The sequence below is a fragment of the Balearica regulorum genome, chromosome 25, assembly GCF_011004875.1.
Source record: "Balearica regulorum gibbericeps isolate bBalReg1 chromosome 25, bBalReg1.pri, whole genome shotgun sequence".
Taxonomy (NCBI): Eukaryota; Metazoa; Chordata; class Aves; order Gruiformes; family Gruidae; genus Balearica; species Balearica regulorum.
The window spans coordinates 5801316-5827403 of NC_046208.1; the positions used below are offsets into that span (position 1 = coordinate 5801316).

The 26088-nt window shown below is 55.3% G+C and overlaps 2 protein-coding genes across 5 annotated transcripts; one reads left to right on the top strand and one right to left on the bottom strand.

Annotated features, from left to right (window-relative positions):
• FGD2 (FYVE, RhoGEF and PH domain containing 2) lies at window positions 1-9095 on the bottom strand. 3 transcript variants are annotated; one of them, XM_075775895.1, is made up of 17 exons: window positions 9080-9095; window positions 8245-8507; window positions 5929-6187; window positions 5307-5387; window positions 4830-4978; window positions 4271-4427; window positions 4010-4148; window positions 3410-3468; window positions 2865-3011; window positions 2371-2463; window positions 2177-2256; window positions 2068-2098; window positions 1870-1962; window positions 1517-1642; window positions 1161-1307; window positions 704-847; window positions 1-619 (listed from the first exon to the last, which is right to left on the bottom strand). In XM_075775895.1, exons 2-17 carry the CDS (start codon window positions 8307-8309, stop codon window positions 389-391), a joined length of 2001 nt encoding a protein of 666 aa, XP_075632010.1. In that variant the 5' UTR covers window positions 8310-8507; window positions 9080-9095; the 3' UTR covers window positions 1-388. The 3 variants fall into 3 exon arrangements, with proteins under 3 accessions (XP_075632010.1, XP_075632008.1, XP_075632009.1); XM_075775893.1 differs by lacking the exon at window positions 9080-9095 and having other exon boundaries at window positions 8245-9063; XM_075775894.1 differs by lacking the exons at window positions 2865-3011; window positions 9080-9095 and having other exon boundaries at window positions 8245-9063.
• Window positions 9096-9193: 98 nt separating this feature from the next.
• Window positions 9194-19553, top strand: MTCH1 (mitochondrial carrier 1). Of its 2 annotated transcripts, none has more exons than XM_075776149.1 (12): window positions 9194-9415; window positions 10149-10233; window positions 11455-11561; window positions 12005-12082; window positions 12403-12460; window positions 12921-12972; window positions 13788-13847; window positions 17090-17183; window positions 17546-17593; window positions 17785-17852; window positions 18570-18719; window positions 19062-19553. In XM_075776149.1, exons 1-12 carry the CDS (start codon window positions 9233-9235, stop codon window positions 19165-19167), a joined length of 1089 nt encoding a protein of 362 aa, XP_075632264.1. In that variant the 5' UTR covers window positions 9194-9232; the 3' UTR covers window positions 19168-19553. The 2 variants fall into 2 exon arrangements, with proteins under 2 accessions (XP_075632264.1, XP_075632265.1); XM_075776150.1 differs by having other exon boundaries at window positions 18570-18645.
• The last annotated feature ends 6535 nt before the right edge of the window (window positions 19554-26088 follow it).

Here is a 26088-nt window from a genome sequence, read left to right on the forward strand (position 1 = left end):
GGGGTTACAAGTAGGATTTATCATCACAGTCCCAATTCCACAGATGCTTCATCCCTCCTGCACCATCCGCTGGGGCGAGGCAGGGAGGAAGGCCGAGGCATTGCTGCCCTCGGGCGGCAGCCAGCAGCACAGCACAGCAGGCTGGGGCCAGGCTGGCTGCAGGGGTGCAGGGCTCCCCCAAACCCCCTGGCTCTCCCTTCACCTCACTGCTTGGGTACCTCCATGTCTCTGTCCAGTGCGGAGAGCATGGAGGGAGGGGAAGGGGGATCCAGCCTGTCCGTATGGTGGCAAACATGCCCCTCCCTGCCCTTTTCATGACAAAAAACCCAAATGCAGAGAGGTCGAGAATCTGCCCAAAGCCAGCCGTGAGCAGGAGGTGGGCACGGCCTCATTCTGCTTCGTCACAGGAGTCCGCATCCTCACCCTCCTCCGGGTGCGTGATCCCTGCGGCGGAGCGCGCCATGGTCCTCATCCAGCGCTGCTTCAGCTCCTTGCTGTCAGCCATGAAGGTGTAGACCTGCCGGGACTGCACCAGCTGGAAGAGGTGGCGGGAGTCGCCCTGGGGCAGGTCCCTCACCTGGTAGCCCAGCAGTGGGATGGAGGTGTGGGCTCGGACGTCCTGCCAAGAGTGGAAACAGTGGTGGGAGGCAGGGGACGGGCACACTGGGCTGTCCCTTGCAGATGGAACCAAGCCTGGCCTTACCTGGGGGGCCGCGTAGATGTACAGCACAAGGGGATCATCCTGGGGGATCACGAACCATCCTCGTGTGCCTCCCTTGCCGTTCTTGTCCAGCAGCTGCAGGGAACTGCACAACAAACTCCTGCCTGATACCTCTGCAGCTTCTTTCTGCCAAAAAAACCAACAAGCAAATCCCTAAATATCCCATGCAGGAGGCAGAAAGGTCATTTCCAGGGAAATTCCCTGCCCACTCCACAATTCGCCTCAAACCAGGGGCAGGCCAGGGGCGGTCCTGGCTGTGAGGGTCCAGCTGAGATTCTGTGGCAGAGGGAGCCCCGGATACCCTGTCCCAAGGCTCACAGAGTGCGAGGGAGGGGGTTTCACACGTCCACCTCACAATCAGCAGGCACCCCCGGCTGCTGTGGGAGCAACTCCCACTCTTCCTGCTGCCAGGAGGGCGGGCGCAGGGGGCAGAGCTCACCTCCAGGATGCCTTTGTGCTTCCCCTCCCGGTCCTCAGGCACCACATGCCCTGTCAGGAAGACGTAACATTCCTGACACACACGGTTCAGGCGATTTCCATCATACTGTAGCTCGGCCTTGTAGTCTGAGCAGCGAGCACACACCACCTACAACCACCAGACAGGGACACCAGTGGGACTGGGGCAGGGCTGGGGGACCCCAGGGACAACTCCATACGGAACTGAGAGGCAGGAGCAGCCCCAAGCCCAGGGAAAGCGGTATGGGGGTACAAGGCATAAGGAGAGGTGCGTTCCTGCGCCAGCAGCACTGGGGCAAGCAGGCCAGGAGGGAGGAGAGCGGGGACAGGGTGACCCACGTATCCACAAGCTCGACAGTGGTGTCTCCGGCGTGTGATGGCGTTGAAGGGCTCCTTGCAGCGCATGCACATGGTCACCAGGTTGTCCCGCACCCACTGTGGGGCTCGGCGGCCCAGCTCCTCTGTCTGGGGGTGGGAGACGGCATCGCTGGGGATAGCTAGCCATGGTCTCGGTGGTCCCAGCCCCTCTGCTCTCACCCTATCCCCTCCTCAGCCCTTCTCCCTGTCCGCAGCCTCCCTGCCCAGCTCTTTTTAGCTAAGAAACGGAGGCACAGCAAGGTGGGCTCTCCCTGAGCTTCTGTGCACGGGGGGTGCTGGAGGTAGGCAAGGCATGGGGAGGGCAGGAAGGTTACCTTCAATGCAGGGGTGCGGGTCTCCAGTCCATAGAGTGCTGTCTTAAAGGTCTCACTCCTCTTCTCCTTCCTGTCAATGGCATCTTGGAAGGCCTAGAGGGAAAGGCAGGGCTGGAGAGGCAGTTGGGGAGGATGCCCCAACTTGGCATCCAGCTGGGGTGAGTGAGATCTGCCACCTCTTCCAGCACTGAGTGGTACCTTGATCCAGGCGTCCATCTCCTCCCCAGACCTGGGTACAAAAAGGGACATGGATAAACCATTGTCCCTCTTCCCCGAGGGTCTGCAGGACCGTCATCCTTCCCCTTACCTGGCTTGCAGCTCCAGCGTCCGCTGCTTTCCTGAGACCAGGAAGGTGTGAGGGAACTGCGTGTCCTTCAGCTCCCGCACCTGAGAGAGACCGAAGAAAGGACGTGGAGCAGCTGAACCTACCTTCAGCACACGAAGACCTTCCTCCATGAGCCAGGGTCTCGGGGAAGCACAAAGACAAGGTGCCTCTCTCACCTTCATGCCGTCCACATCGATGCGGAGGTGGACCTGGAACTCAGCACCCACCTGGATTACCTTGGGCACGCAGTAGAGCAGCATGTTGTTGAACTGGGCAGCAGGGAGAAGAAGGTTGGTTGGAGCCCAACTCCTGCTGCTCAGAACTGGGGGCTTCCCTGGCATCTAGGGTCCTTCACCCCCTTGGGCTGAGCTGGTCCTTGAGAAGAATCCAGCCTAAAAAGCAACTGCTTGTGCCCCAGCCCTCTCCCACCCTGCAAAGGCGAACCACTCTGGGAGTGTGGCATCCCCCAAGGGCTGCTGTGCCCAGGGGACGAGCAGGTTCCCAGCCATGTCCTATACAGGCTGTCCTGCACTGGGGGGGCTCAAACCCCCCAGCTCTGAATTCATCCCCTCTGTGTACAGAGGACTCAGCAACACTCTGGCTGGGCTGTACCACCCCTCTCCCCATTCCTATCCTATCTGCTCCCTGCCAGGAACATCCCAGCTCCCACCAGGAACAGGTACTTCTCCGACGTGCTGCTGGTACGGGTGGAGATTTTTTGGATTGGGCCCTCCTTGATCAGCTCGTTGGAGGGATCTATAATGTCATTCTCGAGGCCCAGCCGCTGATAGACCGCCCAGAGGTTCTGCAGTCGTTCCTGGGAGAAACAGAAGGATCTGTTGCCGTGGGGAGCTCAGCAGCCACAACCTTGTCACCCCTGGGTCCCCTCCATCCCCACCTCCCACACCAGTTACCGAGTACCAGGAGAGGTGGCACAGCTCTCTCACCCCAGACTGATCTTTGAGAGCAGCTCTCATCCTCAAACCACCCGATCACATCACGGCTGATGTGGCAGACATGACTTCCCCAGGCTCGGGGCAATGGGATCAGGCATCAAGAGCAGGGTCTAACCTCCTCTGCTGAACCCAGAGTGCTCCTGTTCCGCTCAGGGCAGGGCTGTGCTCCACTGGGTCACACAGTACGAGGCCATGAGGAAATCCGGCAAATCACTGTGCCGTGAGCCGCAAAGCACTGCCAGCTGGGTCAGGCACTCACCATCTCGGCTATAGCTGCGTTTGAGTGCTTGGCCACCATGAAAACCATCTCCAGGGCCTCTGCAACAAGAAGAGAAAGGGTGGAGATTAAACACTTGCTAGGGAGCTGTGGGAGAAAACCCCTGGGTCTCTCCCTCACGGGGGAGACACACGTGCGGTGGCTGCTGCCCTCCCCTGGACACAACCAGAATGGCCCTGAACACTGTGCAAGCATCTGGGTCCGGCCAGACTGTGTGGTGTGGCGTTGTGGGGTCCTGGGGGACAGCCAGCCCGCTCGTTTATCACTCCATCCCAGCAGGGCTGGGAGCTGCTGTGATCCGTAGGTCACTGCAGGTCTCCCTGGGGGATGCTCAGGAGAGATTGTCCTTATCCCAAACCACCACCGACCTTCCCCGCTGACCTCCACAGACCCTGAAAGGGCAGATTAATCCCTGTCCCCCCTAGAGAAGGGTCAGACCGAGAGGTTTATCCAAGGGCACAGGGCAGCTGGTGAGAGAACCCAGGTATCCTAATGCCCATGTACAACATCAGGAGCTCCCATTTCCCCTACAAATGCACCCCACCACTCCCCACAGCAGGGAGAGCCAGCCAGAGCCCTTACTCTCTGCATCTTCCTGGTCTGGGGACTCGGATGGTAGTTTTCGGATGTAATCTTTCAGGAGGAGTTCGTAGCGCGGGATCCTCTGCACAGGTTCCAGCATATGGTGCTGCAGCGTTAGGTTAGCACAGACCTTCCTCTTCTGGGGAGAGACACCGCGCACAGAGAGAGAAACAGTGACCGAGGCAGCTCTCAACCTCCACTGCTTCTCCCTGAATTTTGGGGAGCATTGCTGTGGTCCCCCACCCTACCATGGCCTGTTACCTGGATGTCAGTAATGAGCTCCTGGAAGGGTGGGGATTTCTCTGACCAGATGGTGATGAGCTCCACAGCCTTGTCGAAGTTCTTTACGTATTCACCGTACATCTTGAGGAACGGTGCAAGCTTCTGGATCACATCCCCGATCCGTGGGTTACAGCTCCTGTGGGAGGGAACCGCAGACCAGCAGTGGCCTCAGTCCAGTGGGGCTGACAGGCAGTGAGGGATAAAGCGAAGGGGCAGCTTGTGCACAGAGGATTTTACCACTGTGACTTGCTACATCCCCATAAAACTTCCCGCTCTCCAGAATGGGAATGTCCTCAGCTTGCAGCCATCCTGGGCCATTCATGCCTGGTGACACCCCTAAACCACCTGAGATGTCACTCCCTTTTTCAGAAATACCCTGATGTGGGCTAGAGTGTTCTAAGGAAGTGCTTTCCAGCACAAAGACATCAGGAGCAAAACAGGCCAAGCTCTCCAGTCCTGGCGGGAGACCAAATTCATCACTGTGCCCCCATTCTGGCAGGGCAACCCAGGTGTCCTGCCCTCCCCTCCTGCAGCTCACCAATCCTCCATGCGCTTCTGCAGCTCTGGCAGGAAGAACTTGGCATGGAACTGATAGATGGAGGAGATGTTGGAGAAGATCATTTTCACCACCTCCTCTGGGACTGTCTTCCCATTTTTGGCTTCTTTCATCAGCTCTGTATAGAATATCTGGAAGAAAGAAGGGGCGAATAAAAAGGGTCAGGAAGAGGCTTGAGGACCCCATTCGTTCCCTGAGACTGTTTTGCTTTGCTTGTGTGTGTGGCTTTTGCTTTACCTATTAAACTGCCTTTATCTCAACCTGCAAGTTTTCTCACTTTTACTCTTCTGATTTTCTCCCGCATCCCACCAGGGGTAAGTGAGCAAGCGGTTGTGTGGGACTTAGTTGCCAGCTGGGGTTAAACTGCGACAGCATGAAGCCGTGCTGTGGTCTTGCCTTGTTTGTCAGCATGAGGTGGCTGAGCTGTGCTGGTGGGGGCCCCTCTGCTCCCCAGCTCACCTGGTCAAGAAGGTGGAGGCGGTTGACATAAGCCTGCTCTGTCTCCAGCAGCTCCAGAGCTATTTTCTTTTCCTCTGGTTCCTGCATCGGGAGAAGGGGTCAGTCTTATGGGCTGCAATGCAAGCTGTCCTTACCAGCCTCAGGGGATTCAGATCTGTTCCCAGCATTCACAGCCCACAGCCCAGCATCAAACTGGACCTTGCTTCGTGTGAGGGCAAGGGAAGGACCTCAACAAAGCATGTGGTAAAAACAAAGGTGAAAACAAAGCTGGCTTGGGGCTGTCAGGAAGCCTGGCTCATGCCCCCCTGGGTCACCCCTTTCTCTGTGCCTGTTTCTCCCAGAGCAATACAGGGCTAGCGATCCCGCAGAGCGAGGCGGGGTGGGTTAACCCCATGGTCTGCAATTACACCAAGGCCTCTGAATGCAGTCCTGCAGAAATGCGTCTGCAGCTGGCAAAGGGCAGCGCAGCCCCAGCGACACCCTGGGACAGACCTGGTTGGGCCCACCTGTGCATCCGACCCCCACAACAGGGGAGGGACCTGCAGAGACCTCAGCTCCGATCCAGCCCACATGACTCCCTGCCTGAGTGCGGGTACCCACCTGAGTCGCCTCCAGAGCTTACCTTGCTGCCAGGCCGGAGGTCTGGGTCCTGCTGCCTCCTCCAGTTGTCCTCACTGATCTTGTGTCGGAAAGACTGGAGGCATTTGAAGCTGAGCCCCCGCCGACCCTGCTGCTCCTCCTCATTCTCTTGCTCTGCTTCATGCCTGGTAGCCATCTGTGAGAGGCTGGCAGGGGGTGCTGGAAGCTGCTGGGGTTGGTTGGTTGCAGGGGTAGCCTGGCTGTGCGGAGCCTGCTGATCCCTCCAGGGAAATTTGCCAGTGCTGCCATGGAGGAATCAGCACGATCAGCTCACTCGTTCCCCAGCACAGCGCAGCCCACCCAGCTCCCAGGCCCAGGTTAAAGCCACCGTCCTTGAGCAAAGGCAGTAAGACACAGCAGCACCCCAGCGCTGACGCTGCTTTGCTACACTACAACCCTGCTGACACAACCTCGGGGCTTAAAGTCCATACATCCTCCAGGATCCAGCCCCTCTCCTCCCAGTACCTCCCTGTCCTGCTCTAGAAAAGCACAACTCTGCTGTTTATGCCACCCCCAGCCATTGCTCGTCCACAGCCATTAATGCCTGAACCATAGCCCTGCCCTTTGTGGTGCACAGCTCTGGCTTTCTGCAAAGCCAAAGCAGGGAGCCAGCAGCCTTGGGCACGAAGCTTTAAAAGCCAAATAGCCAAGAGGAGGGTTTGTGTAAGTGGTTTTGCAGAGGTGTAGTTGTTTGGTGGTTTTTCTCTCTTCCCTTTTCTGACAAACACAAGGAAAACGGGTCCAGAGCAGCCATGGGGGAGAACACAGGGCACAGGTCGTGTTGTCTGTCATCAGAGAGCTGGTCCCTGTGGTAAATTGCTCTGAGCAGAAACTGCAAAGACATCCACCTGTGGCCTGCAGACAGGAGTGGGATGAGGAAGAGGGGAAAATTGGGATGAAACTGGATATAAAACTGCTAAGTTGAGGATAGGAGATGACTTGAGTGGCAGACACTCATCTGAAGAGGATGATGGGTCCATCCCCACATGTCTGTGAGCTTGGGAGTGCATCCACAGCCATGCACACATCCCCTCCTGTCTGTGGGGGTTGGCACATCCCTGCACGTAACAGAGAGGCTTTATCTGTCCCTCCCCTTGATCTGTGAAAGTCCAAACCCACTGCTGAGATCTGACAGGGAACTTCTCTCTTTCTATTTGTGCTGACTTCGGCTAAGCTGTTTTCTGTTCCAGAAAACTTATTTTTCCAGGTTCCCCAGCTTCCCCTGAAAGTTGTTAAGTTACTTTTATTTCCTCTAAACCAAACTCATGGTTCACGATAAACAACAAACACACTACAGCAGTGAAATGGAGGCAGACTAAATGCTGTAAATGGTTCCAATGCAACAACATTACAGGTCAAACTTTGACTGTGGGACCATGGGGACAACCACACCGCTCTGGAGCCATCCAGAGGACAAAGCCCAGGGCAAAGCGTGCAGCAGAGATGCAGATGAAGTTCCCAAAGCAGAAGGAAATCTCGTGCCTGCCCATCTTTAGGAAGTGCTGCAAAACTCATCTGCCCAACCACCCAGCCTCATTAAGGCTCACTGAGAGCAGCTCTCTGATACAAGGAATGGCAAGACTTGTTAGTCTGATTCAATAGATGGGGAAACTGAGGCACAGACCACCATGATGACTCGCCCCAAGCCTCAGAATTACTTCTACACCAGGGGCAAGGCAGAGCCCCTCGCTCCAACCCTGGCACACTCTGCCTGCGGGTCCCGCTCATGCTCCAAGTGAAAGTGTTGTTTTATGTGGCTGCCCTGCTGCTCAAAAAGAACTTGTTCTCCCCTTAACACAATGCTTTCTCTTCCTCTTGCCAGGAGTCATATTGCTGCAAACAAGTGGATAGTCTGAGGCTGGTGCCTGAGGCTCAGATCCTCCCAGACACTCAAGCAGTGCCTCAAGTAAACTCAAGTTAATTCTCAGTGAAGACCCCTGCCTACATATTTGCAAACCAAACTCCTTTTTCCCCAGCAGCAGGGGAAAAACCATTCACCAGCCAGGCTGACTGCAAAGGTGCTGAGCACGGAGGGAACAGGCATACCACAACCTAACCCTGAGCCAGGCACAAAAACCTCCAGCAGTTAGTCCCATCCCACTGAGATTTTCAAACTTCTGCCCATGACCCGCAGCAGGAGGAAGGCACCGGGACAGTTCCAAGTTCTAAAGAATAGCAAACTGCCTAGTGAGCTTCTCCACAGCCTCCAAACCACCTCCACAGTGGGTTCCTTCCTTCCAAGACCCACGTCCTGTTGAGTCCTAACACACCCACAGAGCCCAGGACTCTCTCTCCTTACCAGTGCTCTTCAAACACAGCCACCAGGTTCAACACCGTCCGACGATTATGGGCCTCTCCCTCCATGGCACCAGCTGGGTGCCTGTCCCGGGGGCAAGGGAGCTGCAGGGAGGGTGCTGATGGCTGCGGTTCCTTTCTTCTCTCCCTGCTCTCTGCTTTGAGGTGCTCCTGGGACCCAGGATGTTGTTTGGAGAGAAGGATTTGCACAGGGTGAAGACCATCCGCTGTCCTTACAGTGGTGGGAGAGCTTTTCTCTGGGTTGGCCTCAAAAGGAAAGAGGAAGCGCAGCAGGTTGCAAATAGGAGAAACGCTGAAAAAAACACTGGGAATTTGTTCAGCTTGGGGCGACATTGCTGTGTGCCCCACACTGGCAGAATAACCGAGCCTGCAGCAGCAGCGGGGATGGTGCAAGGGCACAAGCTGGGCAAGAGGCTGGAGCTGCCGCAACAGGGTGGGCCGAGTCCCACCACGCGCTGGAGCCCCGGGCTGCCCCTCCTGGGCTGTACACGAGCCTGAACAGTGCCAGTGCTATGAGGGGCTGGAAGGGACCCGCTGTGGGAGAAGGATGGCGGGAGGGAGGGAGGGAGGGCGTGGGTGAGAGGCTGGCGGGTGCCACAGGCCCCAGAGACAACCCCCTGCGTGTGTCCAACCCTCTGAGGAAAGCCCTCGGGAAAGCAGAGCACATGGCACAGCCCCCCCCATGCCACGTCTCCCCCTGCGCCCCGCAGCCTCGCTGCCTCCCTCCTTCCCTGTCAGAGCCCTCGGCCGACCGTCGCTTCCCGAGCCGAGCTCTGCCCTGCCGCGGCCTGTCATGGCCGCCCCGTCCCCTCCCTCACACCGTGCCTCCGCCACCCCTCCCGCCATGGTTCCGCCCGCGCCTTCCCCCAGCCCTTCACTCAATGGTTCCGCCCACCCCGCCCGGCGCGGTGACGCGATGACGCAGTGACGCATCGGGGGTCGGCGCATGCGCAGTGGCAGCAGCGGGGGCCATGGCGGCGGCGGAGCCGCTGCTGCCCCCGGTGGCACGGGCGCCCCCTGGCGGTGTGACGGGGCGGGCGGCGGCGGGTCCGGGGGCGGCCCGGGCCGAGGGCGCCGAGGGGCTGTTCGTGGTGCTGGGAGCGGGGCTGGCCGCCGCCAGCCACCCGCTGCTCTACGTCAAGCTGCTCGTCCAGGTCCGGGGCCGCCGGGGCGGGGGAGAGACGGGGGGGGGGGGGCAGAGGGGGAAGCACCGGGGGGACGGGAACCCCATGTGTAACGGGGGATCGGGAGCTCGGTGTGACGGGGGGAAGAGGTCCCTATGGAGCCCGCCCTTTATAACGGGACACCCCGTGCAATGGGAGGACCCCCATGTAACGAGACCGCCGCATGTCACAGGGCTGAGGTCACCCTGTCTCACGGTGGGGGATGAGGGCAGCTGTGAAACGGGGAAGTCTGAGGATACCTCTGCCACGGGGACCCTCTGTATAACAGGGAATAGGAGACTCTCTGTATTGGAGGGATGAGGACCCCGCTTTAGGGCAGGGGCATTGGGACCCCCTCCTGTGCCAGGGCATGGGGACACCCTATAGAGTGGGGACCCCTCTGAAATGGGAGGGATGAGGATACCCTCTGTGATCGGGACTCCTATATAAGGAGGGATGGGAAACCCCTATAGCATGGGTATCCTGAGAACCCCTCTGTAAGAGGGCCCCCCATAAGGTGGGAGGGGTGAGGACCCCCTGCTCCCTAGGGACCCTCGTATGACAGGAAAGGGACTGCTCAAGTCATGGCATCCACATGTATCAGAAGGTGACGGGGGGGGGGACGTGGCCCTTCGGCAGTTCGCGGATGCCAGGACCGAGGCCACGCGGCCGGGAGCTTCGGGAACACCAGAGCAGGGACCTGCTCACGGGGTTTCTCTTGCAGGTTGGGCATGAGCCACTACCTCCAACCGTTGGAAGAAACGTGCTGGGAAGGAAAGTCCTGTACCTGCCCGGCTTCTTCACCTACGGTGAGGGAACGTCCCTCCCTGCCAGCACCAGGACCTGCCCAAAAATGGGGCTGGAACCTGCCAGGTCGACCGAGCTGCCCTCCAGCAGCACTCGCGCATCCCCTTGGGATCATCCCATAGCTGCAATGAGCCATAAAACGAGTTGCAAAACCATCAGATTTACCTACCTGTTGTTGGGTCAAGGAGGGGGTGGCTCTGGTGCTGCATCCCTCTTCCCATGGCACGTTACTCTGGGTTTGCACCGTAGCGGAGGGGGTGGCAGGGGTTTAGGTGGTGTAGGTTTGTTGGTGGAGGGTTTTGCGTGTGTTAGAGCAAAGCGCCTTTCTTTGCTACAGAACAGCCCTGCAATAACTTGCCCCCCTGCCCTGCTCATTTGTGTTGTAAATGGAGTCCTAAAGGGACAGAAATACCAAGAAAAGGGAAGGTAATATGTTTAGAAGTAAAAAAAAAAAAAAGTTGGGCTGATCCCCAAATGGGACAGCAGTACCCACAGGGTGGGGGGGGACCCAGTGCAGGAGCAGTACGTTAGCACGGCAAACCCATCCTGGAATGCCCAGGGCTGGAAACACTCATGCAGAAGATGCATTTTCCCAACGGATTTACAGCACTGCGTGATGGAGATGGTGAGAGCCTTCCCGGCTTCCCTTGGGACAGCAGAGGATGGGGGGGCAGGAGCAGTTGGTACCCACAAGCACATGGTGGCTTATATTCCACCTTGTTATACCAGGAAGAAATTGGATCCGTGGGCTTTTTTGGTTATTTTGGCCAGAGACTTGAGGAAGTTTGCTGGGGAGAAGGTGGTGGGGCAGGAACTGAACCTGGGTTTGTGAGATCTGTCTTTACCCTGAGTCTGACCCCCCAAGGTGGAGGAAGGAGGTGGCACCACACGTGAGATTGTTTTGCTCACCTGAAAGAGCTACAAGGCAGTTTGGACTGAACCAGGGTACGGAGGGACAATCAAAAGATGAAAAGTAGCCCAAAAGACTGGAGCTATCCTTTCAGATTAGACAGATGTGACAGAGAATACTTAAGGATTCTTTGCATCCTCTATGAAATTTATTTTGGACTGTTGTACTAAATCACTTATGGTGGGACCACAGAGCAGCTGCTGTGCCATGCTGAGCTCCAGCGCAGTTTCGGCTGAACGCCGGAGGTGTTTGAGATGCTCTCCACGAGTCAGCCGGTTCCCAACTGATGGCAACCTGGTGTTTTCTTACCCAGCCAGACACATTGTAGAAGTGGATGGGAAAAGAGGCCTCTTCCGCGGCCTTACTCCTCGCCTCATCTCAAGCACTTTATCAACCATCACCAGGGGGAGCGTGAAGAAGGTAAAGGTTGGCTTCTCTTTCCATAAATCAGCTCGCTGGGTTGGCCGGTGCTACTGCAGCAGCACCAGGGAAGCCGGCATGTGCCTGCACCTAGCCACGACTGCACGTGGAGGAATAAAGTGCCTGTCCCTCTCCTAAGGGCTCTGAATAGTCCTTCAGGACAGGAGAACACTGCCTATATCCCTAAAACTTATTTTTTAATCAATTTTAATTTAATGTGAACAACCACTTGCCTTTTATCTTTCATAAGCTGTTTCATGACCTCCTCTCTTCCCCTGTTTTACTTTCCATCCTTCCTTCTCCTGTGTTTCTTCTTGCCCGTTTTTCTTCTCTTCCCATCTAGAGCACACCTGCTTGTGCCTTCCTCCTGTCCTCAGACATGAGAGTTTGTGGATCAGCATCTCCATCAGTTTTGACCGTATGTGTCTTCTCTCCCCGCTCAGGCCTTTCCACTGGAGGACATGGAGCACGTTTCTAACAAGGATGATGTGAAAACCTCCTTTAGGAAAGTGGTGGAAGAGGTGAGAAATGGATATTGCATGTTAATGAGTGATGGGGGAGATCGCATTGGGGATGTGCCTGGAGAGCAAAGGAAGCTTAAGCTGTGGTTTGTGGATGAAATTACTTGGGGAGAAATTCTGGGTAAAAAGGCCGTGGCATTTAGTACCACTCTGTGGCCAGCTGTGAAATATTTTTTAGGAATAGAGATTTACCACGAGCAACAGATTTCAAAAAAAGGGACTCAAAATGGGTTTCACGTCACTAAGGAAGAGGGCCTGACCTGTGCAGGTGAAGCAGCACAGCTTTTCATACAGGTGTGGTTTTTTTCTCCCCTTCCCAGACATCTCATGAGATGATGATGCAGTGTGTGTCCCGGGTTGTCTCACATCCGCTGCACGGTGAGTCCTGTCCCTCTGCCTGGCAGCCCTCTCCCACATGAGGAGCCGTGCCCTGGCTGGGGATCACCCCAAAACCCTGTTTACTCGATGTGCTTCTCTATCAGAAACGGCTTCGTACGAAAGCACAGAACAGATGGAGGTCTTGAGTGTTTGCTTGGCAAGGCTGACGCTCGGGTCGGCCTTCAGGGACTAACCCGGGCGAGCGGCGAGGTGCTCTCTTCCCATTCATCCAAGAGCTTGTCCTAGAGATCCCGTTGGGGTTAGGGCCAGCAATCCTTCCCGTGACTTACAGACTAGGGGAGAGTTCTGGTTTCTAATGAGTCTTGCAGTGATGAGGGTCTCCGAGAGAAGCTGGAGGTGATGCGAGTGGAGGGAAGGGAGGACAGAAGGGTTCCTTCACATCTGCTGCAACCCAAACTGGATTTGTTTCTTTGTCAGCCCTGTGTTTCTTTCCTCCTAGTGATCTCTATGCGCTGCATGGTCCAGTTCATAGGCCGGGAAGTCAAATACAGGTGAGTGGCTGCAGCTCTGAAGGGTTTGGGCACACTGAAGCAAGAGTCCGGGAGTCAGCAGTGCCAGATATTCCCAGGCAATGGGGGATGTGGAAACCCAGGAGGTTTGGGAGACTGAAAAGTGAATCTGAGCCGTGGTTAGAGGGTGGGTGGCTGCAGGGGAAGGCTGGGCTCTCTCCCCAGCATGCCTCTGTTCCACCTTGTGCCCATGGAGGTTTTGGTGGCTGCAACACACCTTGCTGATCCTGCAGTCTCGTGCCTTTTTGCTTTAGGTGGTAACGGAACAGGAAGTCAGCAGGGAGGCAGAGTGGACAATACAAAGAATTGCTGCAGCCCTGCTAGCCTGCAAGATTTTTCCAAGCCTTTTTCAGTAATACCTGCCTCTCTACAAGGCAAAACTACACGTACAGCCACCCGAAAGCATGCTAGACATGATTGCAGCTAACCCACAACTGCCAGTGTGAGGTCACAGAGGCAGGACAGGGTTCTTGGGCTGAGGATCAGCCTAATTGAAGCATATTATGTGCCGTGGTTGCGGGACAGGTATTCACTTGCACAAAGCCAAGCAGAGCTTTTCTAGCTTCAGCATTTAAACAGTTGTCCGCAAGCTGAATGTTGTCCCAGGCGTTATTGCAGACTGGCAGAGTGCAAACACAACCCTTGGGTTGAGGAGGAGGAGGAGAACGGAGCTGCCTGCTGCATTGCTGGTGCAGTGGCTCAGGGGGGACATAATTCTGTGGCTGGTGGCTGCAGAGTGCACATGACAGAGACAGAGCAACCCCTGCACGCTTATAGCTCTTCTCCTTTCTCGGCAGCGGCATCTTCAGCGCCATTGGCAGGATATTTAAGGAAGAAGGGATCCTGGGATTCTTTATGTACGTGAGTTGTTTAAATATTTTCTCCGGTATTCTGAAGGCATCGATGGCTCTCCTGGCCACTCTGCCAGCCTCAGAGTCGTGCTGAGCTCCCCCCATCCAAAACCTTGTCTGACCTGGGACTCTCACATCGCTCCCATGAGCACAGATTAAATCTGTGCCTTTGACAGCACTCCAGTTTGACCATTAAGTTTGCCCCAGATCTTGTCTTCAATCAAAGCTTCAGAGCCCAGAGAAAACGCTGTATTTTTTCTTACCTTTCTTTTTCCCCTTGACACTTCTTTGTCTTTCAGTGAAGGGCCATTTAAAGCATTTGTTTGTGCAACAGGCATGAAGATCAAGTGCAACAATGAAACCCCTTGTTGAAATAAAAGCCAGGGCCTGTATAAGAAGCGCATTCCTCTGACGAGCACCCTGGGTGCTTGTAATGAGCAGGTGGTTTGTGCTGGCAGCAGGTTTGCCTGTATGGCGGGAACGTGATGCTGCCTGGCTCAGCGGCAGCACTGCCTGGACCAGAAGGAGCTGAAAGGTGCTTCCAGCCACTTACGAAGCATGGCGAATTGACGGCATTGCTGAAGTGGAAGTCTAGCAAACACCTTTCTGCATGAACCCTTAGTTAATCCTTCTTGCCTTTTTTTTTTTCTCCACATGTCTATAAAAGCAGAACCACCTGCTGCCTCCACTCCCAGCGGGGAGATAACTCACTTTATTACATCAATAATTGTAAAGGCAGCTCTGAAATTTCAGGAGGGGTTTTCAGGCCTGATGTCTTTGGCTTTGCAATCACAAAATTTGGGCCTTCAGATGAAACATGAATGCATCAGGAAGAGGCAAGCAATCGCAGGGGGGCTCGCCCTATCCTTTCCCAAGGAGAGAAAGGGCCAGGGGTCTGCAGAGGCCCCATCAGTTGAGGGTCACTGCATCTTCCTTTTGCAGCCCATAGCTTCTCTGCTGAGCTGCGCAGCCCCAAGTCTCCTCCGTTAAATACAGGTTCCTCTGGGCTATTCCCTGTGCATGGGGCATGGCCAGAGCACAATGTCCAGCAGCCCTCCCTCTCCTTCACCTCCTGAGGAAATAACCTGAAAGGAGCTGCCGCATTCCCTTCCTCCACATAAAATAAACACTGTTGGTAGCCTAATTAAACTTAATAGTTCACAGGAAAGGCTTTAACATGACCCAAAATGTCTCAGGAGGGCTCTGAAGTTATATGTGCTCTACAACCCCTTTAAGAAATCACACTGCTATGAAGGGAAACCAGACTGCATCCGTAGGACCAAACTGCTGCTTCTCTGCTCTCAGCCCTCCTAACGCAACCCAAACACATCTGCCCCCTTCAGATCATTGTGGTGCACTTATTTCTCATGGCCTTGTAACAGTGCAGCAATAACAGCGGCAACGCTTGTGCTGGATGTGTGCCTGGCTAGAGATAAAGACTTTTCAGGGCACAGACTTACCTTGCTTCCCCTCGTATTTACAGCAGCCTCCTGCCTGCCAGCAGCCCGGAAAGATGTTCCCTGGGCTCCAAAACTGCTGCACGTGGCCAGCTTGAAGATGGCTTGTCCCAGCTCTCCAGCACTGGGGTTTTTCCTGCTGGGTCACGTCACCATACATCGTGCAGGCTTCCTCATCTGCCTGCTGCTGTTTCAGCTTTTAGTGACTTGTCATCTCCTAAAAATATTCCTAGTTCAGATCTTGGACATCTTGCCAGGCATGAGAGTTGTGGCACAAATGAATTTGGTTTTTTGAGCCCTTCTGCACCTCCCAGACCCCTGGTCTCCAGTCATCCCATAAACTCAGGCCCAGCATCCATCATTACTTTGATGATGGAGGAGAGAGAGAGAGAGAGGGATGGGATCCTTATTGCAAATGGAACAATCGCATTCTCTAATCAACAGATGGGTGAAGTTTTACTTATGTGGCTGCCCGGCCCAGGCCTTGACCAGCCCTCTGTTTCTGGACTTTATTAAGCCCCTGTTGTATCTGCAACAGCTCAGGAGTCCGATTCAGGCTCGATTTTGAGAAAGGATTTTTTACAAAGGGTGAACGCTAAATGCAAAGCAGACCATCTCTTTGGGACCAGAGAGCTTCGATTTCTTTGTCCTGTCCATTGCTGTCATGTATTGCATCTTTTAAGCCAGCAGCTGTTCTATTGAAGACTTCTGCTGTGCCTACCCCTGAGACCTCGGCTGCATCTCCAGGGCTGCCGGGGCCTTGACAATACACAGCTTATTTCCGAAAAGTATAACCCCTAACACCAAGGAAGTGAAGCAGGCTGGATCAGAGCATGCAGTCCCAATTGCTGTTCTGCTGCTGCAGCAACCCAGCATGAAAGAAAATCAGTCCCCTGCTCCAAAGACAAGCATTGTGTTTGGGAAGAAACCAATGACTGGGACTAGCGTGCTTGGAAGCGGCTCTTTTCAGCCCAGTGAAGGCTGGTGTTCAGAATCTGCTGGGGAAACAGGCAGGTTTAAAACACCCCTGGATCCTTTTACAGCAGAACAACTGCACAGCCAAAGCAGGAGACCCTGTGCTCGACGCCTGTGCTGGTGCGACTGATGCTGCGGGAGCTCTGACAAACTGGAGAAACCCTCTGAAACGCTTTGTTAATGTTTTAGTGCCATTAGCTGCAGAAGCTGGGGGTGCTTTGGCTCACGTGAGCTGTAAGCCAAAGCAGCACATCGCCCCATGTCCTTGTGCTCTCAGGCGGCAGCAGGGATGGGGAAAACCAGGGACTGGAGTGCTGCCCCCAGTTAATCCCACTTTGCAGTAGAGCAGGTTTTGCAGGAACAACCCCCCTCATTTTCATTTTTAAAAGGAGAGAAATTCCACAAAGAGATGAACTTCTCATTCTGCATCCAGAAGAGCATCTGCAGAACAAGCTTAACGGAAACCACTTCGTCTGTGTCTCACCTCGGTTTCAGAGCAGGAGCTGGGCCAAGAAGAGATTTGGGCTAGAACAAGAGGACTTGGTTGAGTCGTGCCCAAATGGTAGATCCCAAACTTCCTACTCCAGAGCACCTCCTGGCCGGAGCAGCTGGCAGCACATGTAGGACCTTGTCTGAAGGCCGGGAGAACTCTTCCCTGAAATCTCCCCTTCTCCCTTCAGTTCCTCCCAAAGTAAAGATGCATTTCGGGGGAGTGGGGTTCCTCTGCGCTGGTGGAGGGAGGGAGGGAGGGCTGGGCACCTTGGAAGGCAGCTCTGGGACCCTCTGCACCTCACGTCCCTCTTTTTGCCATTGCAGCGGTTTAGTCCCTCACATCCTGGGTGATGTCATCTTCCTCTGGTGCTGCAACCTCTTGGCTCACTTTATCAACACCTATGCCGTGGACGATAATGTGAGTGGAAGTGCCCAATGGAGGGTTTAGGGGGCCCGTACCAAGCACTTGCAGTTGCAAGGAGTAAAGAGGGGGTTAATGGCTAATTTAATACAGACAGTGGGCTTTGGATAAAGCCCTGTAAGAGCGCTAAAGGTGCAGTGTCTGCTCAGGGCTGTGTTTCAGCTCCAGTGTAGGGGATCAGATTTGATAGCAAATGTCTTCCCTGATTCTCCGCTGGGATGCAGTGTGGTTACCATTGCTTTCTGCCTTCTTCCCCTGCCCCACGCCCATCCTCTCAAGCTCCGAGTGATGTCCCATAATGACAGTGACAGCCTGGTGTCATCCACCTCCTCCACAATCCCTTTGGTTTCTCTTTCCAGTTCAGCCAGGCATTGGTGATCCGGAGCTACACAAAATTCGTGATGGGGGTATGTAGGCAACTGCCGTGTCATTTCTCCTCTTCCTGCTGCTGCGAGGTAGGAGCTCGTGGTCTGGGGGCAAAGGCTGGTCTGTCCTTCATATCCAGAGATGAGGATAACTTTGCTAACATGCAAAAGCTGGAAGTGGCTTTTTTGACATGATGAACATTAGAGAGGCTACCAGTTTTCTATGCTTTCAGATCGCCGTGAGCATGCTGACGTACCCATTCCTTCTCGTGGGAGATCTCATGGCAGTGAACAACTGTGGGTATGTCCGTCACACTGAGATCTAAGGCTTTTCCTTCCTTTCTTCCAGCCCCTTGTTGTCTCAAGCCTCTGCTAACAATTGCAAAGCTTTCATGCAGAACCGTAAACTATACGGCACCTCGCAGAGTTGGCTTGTTTCCTGTCCCAGGTTGCTTATAATTTTAGATCAGAGGGCACAGACAAGAGCAGCTTAAAAGCTCAAGTGGAGAGAAATAGGGAGAGTCGTGGTGGTGTGGGCCAATCTGAACTAGACCAGAGGCAGAAGGGATCAAAGGGACCGTGCTGGCTCTGGGGAGCAGCACGAGGGAAAGCAAAGCTCTTAATGCAGCAACGGGTGCAGACAGGAGCAGGACTGAGCTCACTTCCCCAATCCCACTGCTGCAAGAAGTCTTCTGCATTTGTGCTTGTGGGAAGGGGGCTGGATTCAAGCCGCTGGTGTAGTGTTTTCTCGATATCTGCTCGCTCTTGAAGGTGTAGATACAGTGTACAGTCCTGGACTCTTAATGTATCCAGGTAACACTCCTTGTTTGTACACTCCAGGGGTAATTAAATTACATGATCTGTTGCATTGTAAATAACGAGCTAGTCATTTGGCCTTCAGCTTGGTGCAGACACTGTTTCTGTGTCCTCACTTACACTTACTGCTGCTCTTGTGTTACCTGTCTGGATAATGTGACATCTGTACAGACCATCTCAGCTATTTCTTGTTGCCATGCAGGTTGCGCGCCGGCCTCCCTCCCTATGCTCCTGCGTTTACATCCTGGATCCATTGCTGGAGGTACCTCAGTGCTCAGGTGAGGGAGCAGGGCACACGCAGGGCTTTGGACTCCCCCTGCTCCTTCCTGAGGTCTCCAGTGCTGCCCAAAAAGTGCCTGACACATCTTTGGCATGGTCTGTAACCTGTTTCCATCCCTCCAGTTTTGGCTCTGGTACCAGGCACGGCAGAACCGCTCTGCCTGTTACATACCCCGAGCTTGCAGCCCGCAAACTTTTAGCCAGTGCATTGCAAACAGCAAAGCGAGGTGGCTCTGCCCCTCTCCACCAGTCATCCCACAGGGCTGAAACCCCGCTTTCTTCTCTGTAGCAACCTGGGGTGCTCAGGCCGTGCAGCCCTGCAGTGGACACGAGTCGTTCCCTGCTAAACCAGTTGCAATTCCCCAGCCGGGTCTCGGCACGGCTGCCCTGACCCTGGGCTCTCTCTCCTCCTCAGGGGCAGCTGTTCCGTGGCTCTAGCCTGCTCTTCCGCAGAGCACCCATGCCAGCCGCCTCCTTCCCCATCGACTGACTCCTCGGCAGGAAGAGGTGATGAACTCTGACTCCTCAAGAAACCCTGAGCTTGTTTCAATACATATATTTTTTCTTTTCGATCCGAAGTCCATGCTGTCAGAACAAGCCATCTCCTCTCCAGCAAGGCCAGAAACAAGTTGGCTTCTGGAGATCTGCCTTCAGGCTCCATCTGGACCAAAGCTCCGTCATCGTGGCTGTTTCAACCAGGACATGTAGCAGAGAGCAGAAGGACGTTGTCTCATCTCCTTGGTCCAGGCTGTAGCTCTGGAGTCACTGGGGAAGTCCAGGAAACCAGAAAATCACAGGTACTAAACTAGCCAGCCCCGAGATGCAAGGACAAAAGACTGCTTCGTTCTGCCCAAGCTGAGAAGCGGCAAGAGATCCAAGGTCGCCTTGCTGGGAAGGCTACGGCAGCTGACCCATCTGTTCTGGAGAGGGCAAACGTTTGTGTGGCAGGTAGCTCATCCTGGGCGAGAACAACCCTGCAACCCATGTTTAAGGCACCTGAACACTGGGGAGCACACCACCTCCCACGGGCGTGAAAGGAAAATTATAGTATCAAACCAGAAAAAGGAAACAGTCCCACTACAAAGAACAGCACAGTCCCAGAGAGACAGGGATGGCTCAGCTCCAGGGCAGTGCTGGGACTTGGACACGGAGAGAGCCCTTGGGGGGGGATGCAAGGTGCATGTGGTAATTGCTTTGGGAAGGTCTTTTGCAGCGGGATATATAGGATATATCCAACAGGGCTGCTGGGTGTAACCTGCACAGGCAGCCTGTACGTGTTTCTCAGGGCAGATGGGTCCTGGGTTGGACCGGCACGGCTGCACCACATGAGTGTCTCCCAGCAGGCAGGACCACGAGCCTCACTGAGCTCCTGCTGAACCCCAGCATCGCCACTTCGCTGATGGAGATGGAGCCACGCATTGCGGCGCTGGGCTGCTGCTGGGCACTGTCCTGCTACTGGCTACACACAGAAGGGTTTGCCTTGCAGCAGCAGCACTGGGATAAAGGAATAAACCTTGAGCTGGCCAAAAAGCATGCGAGCTGTCAGGGCTCCTCATGGGTGGCAGCAGGGCAGGGTTTTATCCTCAGCTCCCCAAACAAGAAGTTTATTTTGCACCAGTCTGTGCTGTCATGGCAGCCAGGCAGATTTTCCTCATTTTGGTTCCCCCACAAAGCAGTCTTTTGCACAGAGATGGTGCTGCACTCCCTGGGAACAGGTTTTGGGGTCCTTGAGCAGGTTCCCATGTGCTGCTACAGCAGCAGCTGGGGTCACATCCCATCCTGGTCCTCTGGGGACCCCAGCATGCCATCTCAGAGGGGTTTTCCTCCATCAGATGGGTTTGATCCACACCTCCCCGCCAGGCCTGCGGGACAGCACCAGTACTTGCTGGGACCAGCAGTCCCCACCCAGCTCCCTTCGGTGTTGTGAAGTCAGTCCTGTCTGTCCTCCCTTCCTCCCATACCATTTACATTACGGTACCAGAAGTTAAATAATGCATGGCCCTGGTCCCTAACACCACAGGTTAGTTCAAAGAAGATTTAACTATGCTCCAAAATACAGCTCTAAAACAACTGCTCTTGGGTGTTTCTTTTGTTAAAAAGTACTAATTTCTTTTTTGCATAACAGGCTCTCTCACTCGGGGAAGGTTCCAGTTTAAGACAGGCATTTCCTTTGGTTATTCCTCCAAAGCCAGGGCTAAACCAGCTCTTGCAGCTCAGATTCCCTCTGATCTTCCTCAGCTCTGTAGAACATCAGCAGGTTTAGGCTGAGCAAACCGGGAGCACCTGGAGCGAGGGTGGAGGCAGCAGTGGGTTTGGCTGCTCAAAACAACATACATGAAAGGAGGTATTTGAGGTTAAAATTGACCTGAGCAGTTTTGGGAGGGATGATTGACACCCTTTGCTGCTGTCAGACCCACTCTGAGCCCATTGGGTGGGCTCAGCTGCGCCGTCCTCCCCTGCACGGCTTGCAGGGTCCTTACCCACCAGCCTTTTATCACATTAGCTCATTTCTTGCCCACTCCAGCACCAGACATCGCATCTCCCAGATCTCCGAACACCTGCTCAGGAACATAACGCCTTCACCCTCAAAATTAAGGCTGCCTTCTGCTGGTCATTTGCCTGTAAAATCTCCTACACCCTGCGTGCACAGCCTGGCTGCAGCCACTGCAATGAGAAGTGTTACTTCCTTTCCTTTGAGGAATTTACCTAAATCTGCACCAGAGCAAGCATCCTGCCAGCAATTTTGTGCCCAGTTCACTGGGACCCACAAAATGCTGGAAGCACAACACTTGAATATAGTTTTTGGTCAATTTAAATGAAAACCAGGTTTCACAGCTTTCAGTGCACTGCCTTAACCTTGAAGCAGGTGCTGCCATTCATAGGCTAATTAGTTATTTCCTTACCTCCTCCCATTTCTAAGCCTGGTTCTTGTCTGGTGGTGGGGACAGCATCCACACCAAGAGCAGACAAGGAGCAAACCCAAACTTTGGCTGGGCACTCCCCTCCCTTAAATTGCTGCCCCATTAGCAGGTGCTTGGCCCTGAAGCTGATGCTCATGTAACACAGGTGATGTGGATGGTGCCCAGCTCCCGCAGGAGAGGGGATCTGTGGTGAAACCTGTGGTCAGGAGAACAAATGAAGGGGTGTGGGAGGAGGTTTGGGTCCGGAGCTGGGGCTGGAGCCAGGGATTTCTCCCACTTACAGCCCCAGCATTCTCCTATCTGCCCAGGAAACAAACTTGGGTTTAAATATTGACTCTTTCCTGCATAAACCTGGGATGGGTGGAGATCACTGCCGGTGTGTGCCTGTGCAGTTTATCAGCTCTCAGTGGAAAACAGAGATTGCTGGGACTTTGGCCTCATCTGCTCCCAGCTGCCAGGGGGAGAAAGGAAGCAGCAGCCGCAACCGGGAGAGGGAAACTCAGGTCAAGGCTGCCCTGACTCTCTGCGGGGCCCAGACACTTGGGTCTGGCAGGATTTGGGGAATGATGAGGTGCTGGTGAAGCCCTTGTGCCCAGGGAAAAGTGCAGCTGAGCTCAGACCGGTTGCACCGTCCTTCCCTTTACCCCTGCAGAGCTGTCCTGTGAAAGACCCTTCAGTTAACACCAAACCCCCACCCAGCCGTGCTGCTCTCCCTGCTGCGGAGCTGGGAGGAAAGCAGTTGAGCAGACCTCTCTCAAAGGCAGCACGGTGCCCATCATCCCTGGTATCTGGTCAGCTGGAAGGCCAGGGGCTCCCAGTCCCCCCCACCAGTCTTCGTCAGCTCCGTCAGTGATGGAGGGGCCTCGTCCCACAGCCGTGCACGAGGAAGTGCCCCTGCGGCATGGCTGCCCTTGATAAGGCTGTTTGTGCTGTTCTCACGCAGCACTGAGCTCCACATAGGCAAATAATTATTTAAAAATATGTCTATACATATGAAATAATAACCCTTATGAAGGAGATCCTGCTGACGGGGAGGTGGGACCGGCTGGTGCTGGGAAATGCGCAGGGTAGGGACTTGGACTGGACCCAGGTATGGCGGTGCAGTGACCCGGACCTGTCCCCTGCCTTCGCACAGCCCCGTCCTTGCTGGGAGTGGGGTGGCCCCATCCCCTGTGATGGCCTTTGCTTGCAGTGGAAGGTTACGGAGGATTCGCCCCGCCTTGGACAAGGGAAATCCCAGCTGGAAACAAGGAGAAAAGGCCACAGGGCACAGCCGGAGAGCTCGGTGCGGTGGCCTGACCTGCCATGCTAGTGGTGGTGGCTCCATCCGTCACTGGTGGCTTGTAAGCAGGGGAAGAGCTGCTTTACACGCTCCTACTTGCCTGCTGCGGGCCCTTTGCTGGGGAGAACTCCCTCCAGTCCCCCCCAAACTGAGCTGCTCTGTCCCCTCTGGGGCTGGCAGTGCTTTTTGGGGGAGCTGGGGATGTTTTATCCCACTCTGAGGAGACCCTGGGCCTTGGGGGGGATAGGTGATGGCACAGGCCGGCTGGGGTCAGCCGAGATGCCTTTCCAAGGGCCGCCACGGCTCCTGCATGCCTCCCTCGGTGCTTGCACGGCACTGGGCCCCTCTGTCCCGGGGGAGAAGCAGGAGGCCTGGGAAGCTGGGGAGAGGGGAAGACTCTCCCCAGCGTTTGATTTGGCTTCTCTCCCCCTTGCTGCAACCCAACGGCCAGGCCAGTGTGGTGAGAGGGTCATCATCGCTGCTGCAATGGCCATTGTCTGAGGCACCGTCCCTTGCTGAAAATGTGTTAATTCTCTCATCTTTAGGAATGGAGTTTCTCCCTTAAAAGCCGCCTGCGCTCTGCGGCCAGGCGGCGCGGCTCTTGTCAAGCTGCCAGAGGAGGCCGGAGCAGCGTCACATGCCACAAAGTTTTACAAGGGAAGCGAGTCGTCTGGGGAGAGGGACGGGAGAGGGGACAGACGCATGCACGCACTCGGACACGCACACAGAGAAACCTCCTCCAGGCTCCCTCCGGCTCTGATCCCAACGTTTATTTTTTTTTCTCCTTTTTTTCTTTTTTTTTTTTTTTGAAGAACAAAGACTTTGGGGTGGGTTGGCGCATTTGTTTTTCCGGGGTTGGTGTTGGGGATGGGGGGGGAAGGAGGCTGGAGGCGGAGGGGGTAGCCGGCGGCTTGAATGCGAAAAACTCCTGAATTTCCCTCGCTGAGTTGCTGAGACCGTCTCTGCAAAACTTGGAGGAGGAAAGATGGGGGAGCGGGAAAAAGGGGGGGGGAAATAATCAAAAAATAAAATATGATGACGTCACTTGGAGCAGGGGTGCCTTTCCTGCTGCCTGTCAGATGCGCCTGAAAAGAACAGGGCAATAAAACAACAGCCGCCTCTGTCTCCCTCGTTAAACACGGCACTAATTGGATGTTAATTTCTCCTTGCTCTTCTTGCTGCTCAATTGTGAGGGCTCTGCCTGGCTCTCCCTCTCTCGCTTTCTTTCTTTCCTGTTGCAATGCTCTTGGCAGCTCCGAGGGACTCCGGACTCTTCGTTCCCCTCCCGCTTGTGGACTGGAATAATTCAGGAGCTGGGAGTATTAAAAAAGACGAGGCGCGGGGGCAAACAGTTCAGAAACGGGGCGGGTGCAATGGATTTCGAGAGCTACGCTAATCTCCCCGTTTCCCGTGCATTGTCCTGCCGACTTGGAGCTATTCTCTTCCCATTTGATTTCTCTTCCCCCCCCACTTTGTCTTCGCGTTGGGTTTGGGCTGCTGGGCAAAAAACATACGTTCCAAAAAAAAAAAAAGGGCATTAAAAGAAAAAAAAGCAAAAAGGCAAAAAAAAAAAAAAGCAAAAAGGCAAAAAAAAAAGAAAAAAAAAAAAAAGCACTGTTCAATGACGACAAACCCCCAAACCTCCTCCCAGCTCCCCCCGTCTCGCCGCGCCGCCTAACCCCTGCGTGGAAACAGGCTTTTTAGGGAGCCGGAGCAGGAAGTTGTTGTTCTCTGCCTTGCCCAGGTCATCCTTAAAGGGTATGTGTGCAAGAGCGGTGGGCGCGAGGGGCGCGTGGGGCTCGGCGGGCGCCCAGCAGCCTTCGGCTACTTGCCGTGTTGCCCCCCAGGCCGACGAGGCTGGCAAAGGGTGGAGGGGTAGCGGGGGGCCGGGTGGTGTTTTGGGGGATGCGAGAGGGGCCCAAGAGACAGGATGGGTGGGGGAGCGGAGGGGAGGGAGCGGGAGGCGGAGGTGGGGGGGAGAGAGCGAGAGCCGGGGAGTAAAGTCCTACCTGGGATCGGTGCCAACTTCCTGCAAAGGGTTACAGACCCGCGGCTTTGAGAGCCCACCAGAGGCGAGTGTGCTCTTGTCACGGTTCCAAGGCGAGATGAAGGCAGCGGGAACAGGTACAGCAGATGCCGAGTGGCCTCATTTGCCCGCCGAGCGGGGCTTCGGCTCGATTTAAACCTCACCGACGGGGAGGCTTTGGTGCTCCCGCCGGCAGGGGCCTCGCCATCCCAGCACGAGGCCAGCAGGGCCGGCGGGTGCCAAGGGTGGGGTGAGCAGGCCAGCGGCAGGGAGGGTGGCATGCATGGCAAGGGGGGGACTGCCGCCGCTTGTTCGCCTTCTCGCTGTTTGGATTAACATGCGGAAGATGCGCCTGTCACTTTGCTTACTGTCAGCGTCGGCTCAGGGATGGGTGACGGCTTTGTTCAGCGCAGCCGGGGGAGCCGTGCCAACTCGGACTTGGCAGGCGAAGCCGGGTGGGCAGGGAGAGGGGGACGAGGGAGCGGGAGCGGCTGCTGGGGCGGCTGTGGAGGGACGTGGCCGCAGGCCCGTGTCTGAGCGCGGCAGCTTTCTGGCGGTGTGCGCCTCCCTCTCCCTCCCTCTCTCCCGCGCTTGCCTGCGCCCAGGCTGGTGCAGACAAAATGAAAACGTGTTTTGTTTTGGTTTTTTGGCATCTCCCCAGCAGCTCTACCAACCCCGGCCGCACCCCCCCTCCCCAGTCCTTTCCCCAACCTGCCGCGATTCCCCTTTTACAATCGGCACAAGCCAGGTGCTAGGGCAGCAAAAAAAAATAACAGGCCAAAAATAAACCCATGGCACCCAAACCACCCCCAATCCGCCCCCCTCGGCGGCAACTGCTCCCGACCTTCCTCCATGGTGGGTGGGTTGTTGTTTGTATATATTTTTTGGTCCTTTTTTTTTTGCCTTCTCCCCCCATCAGATCCCTCTTGCGTTGGGTGTGTGAGTTCCTATTCAAGGACCCGCCGCCTCCTGTCGTGCTAAAACCAGGAAGGAGGGAGCCCAGGGTTCATTTCTGCCTGGACGCTCGGGCAGCCAGCAAGAGAATCGGCAACGGAGGGTGCAAGGAGGGATACAGGCAGGTGGGAAAAGGAGCCTGAGGGGGGCGGGAAAAACCCAGTCCACCTCCCCAGGCCTTTTGTTTAGCTTGCGTCAATGCAAAGGAAGGTCTTGGCTTTTTTTTTTTTTCCTCCCCTTGTCCTTTTTTTCCCCCTGT

Bases quoted from the DNA above. Each gene is read 5' to 3' on its own strand.
- FGD2 (XM_075775893.1), bottom strand. From the start codon at position 8,594: ATGTCGCCCCAAGCTGAACAAATTCCCAGTGTTTTTTTCAGCGTTTCT. The intron at 3,469-4,009 runs GTAAGGGCTCTG...TTCTTGTTGCAG, and splicing joins AGACCAGGAAGATGCAGAGA to AGGCCCTGGAGATGGTTTTC. The intron at 1,963-2,067 runs GTACCACTCAGT...CTTTCCCTCTAG, and splicing joins AGATGGACGCCTGGATCAAG to GCCTTCCAAGATGCCATTGA.
- MTCH1 (XM_075776149.1), top strand. From the start codon at position 9,233: ATGGCGGCGGCGGAGCCGCTGCTGCCCCCGGTGGCACGGGCGCCCCCT. The intron at 12,083-12,402 runs GTGAGAAATGGA...TCCCCTTCCCAG, and splicing joins TTAGGAAAGTGGTGGAAGAG to ACATCTCATGAGATGATGAT. The intron at 17,853-18,569 runs GTATGTCCGTCA...GTTGCCATGCAG, and splicing joins ATGGCAGTGAACAACTGTGG to GTTGCGCGCCGGCCTCCCTC.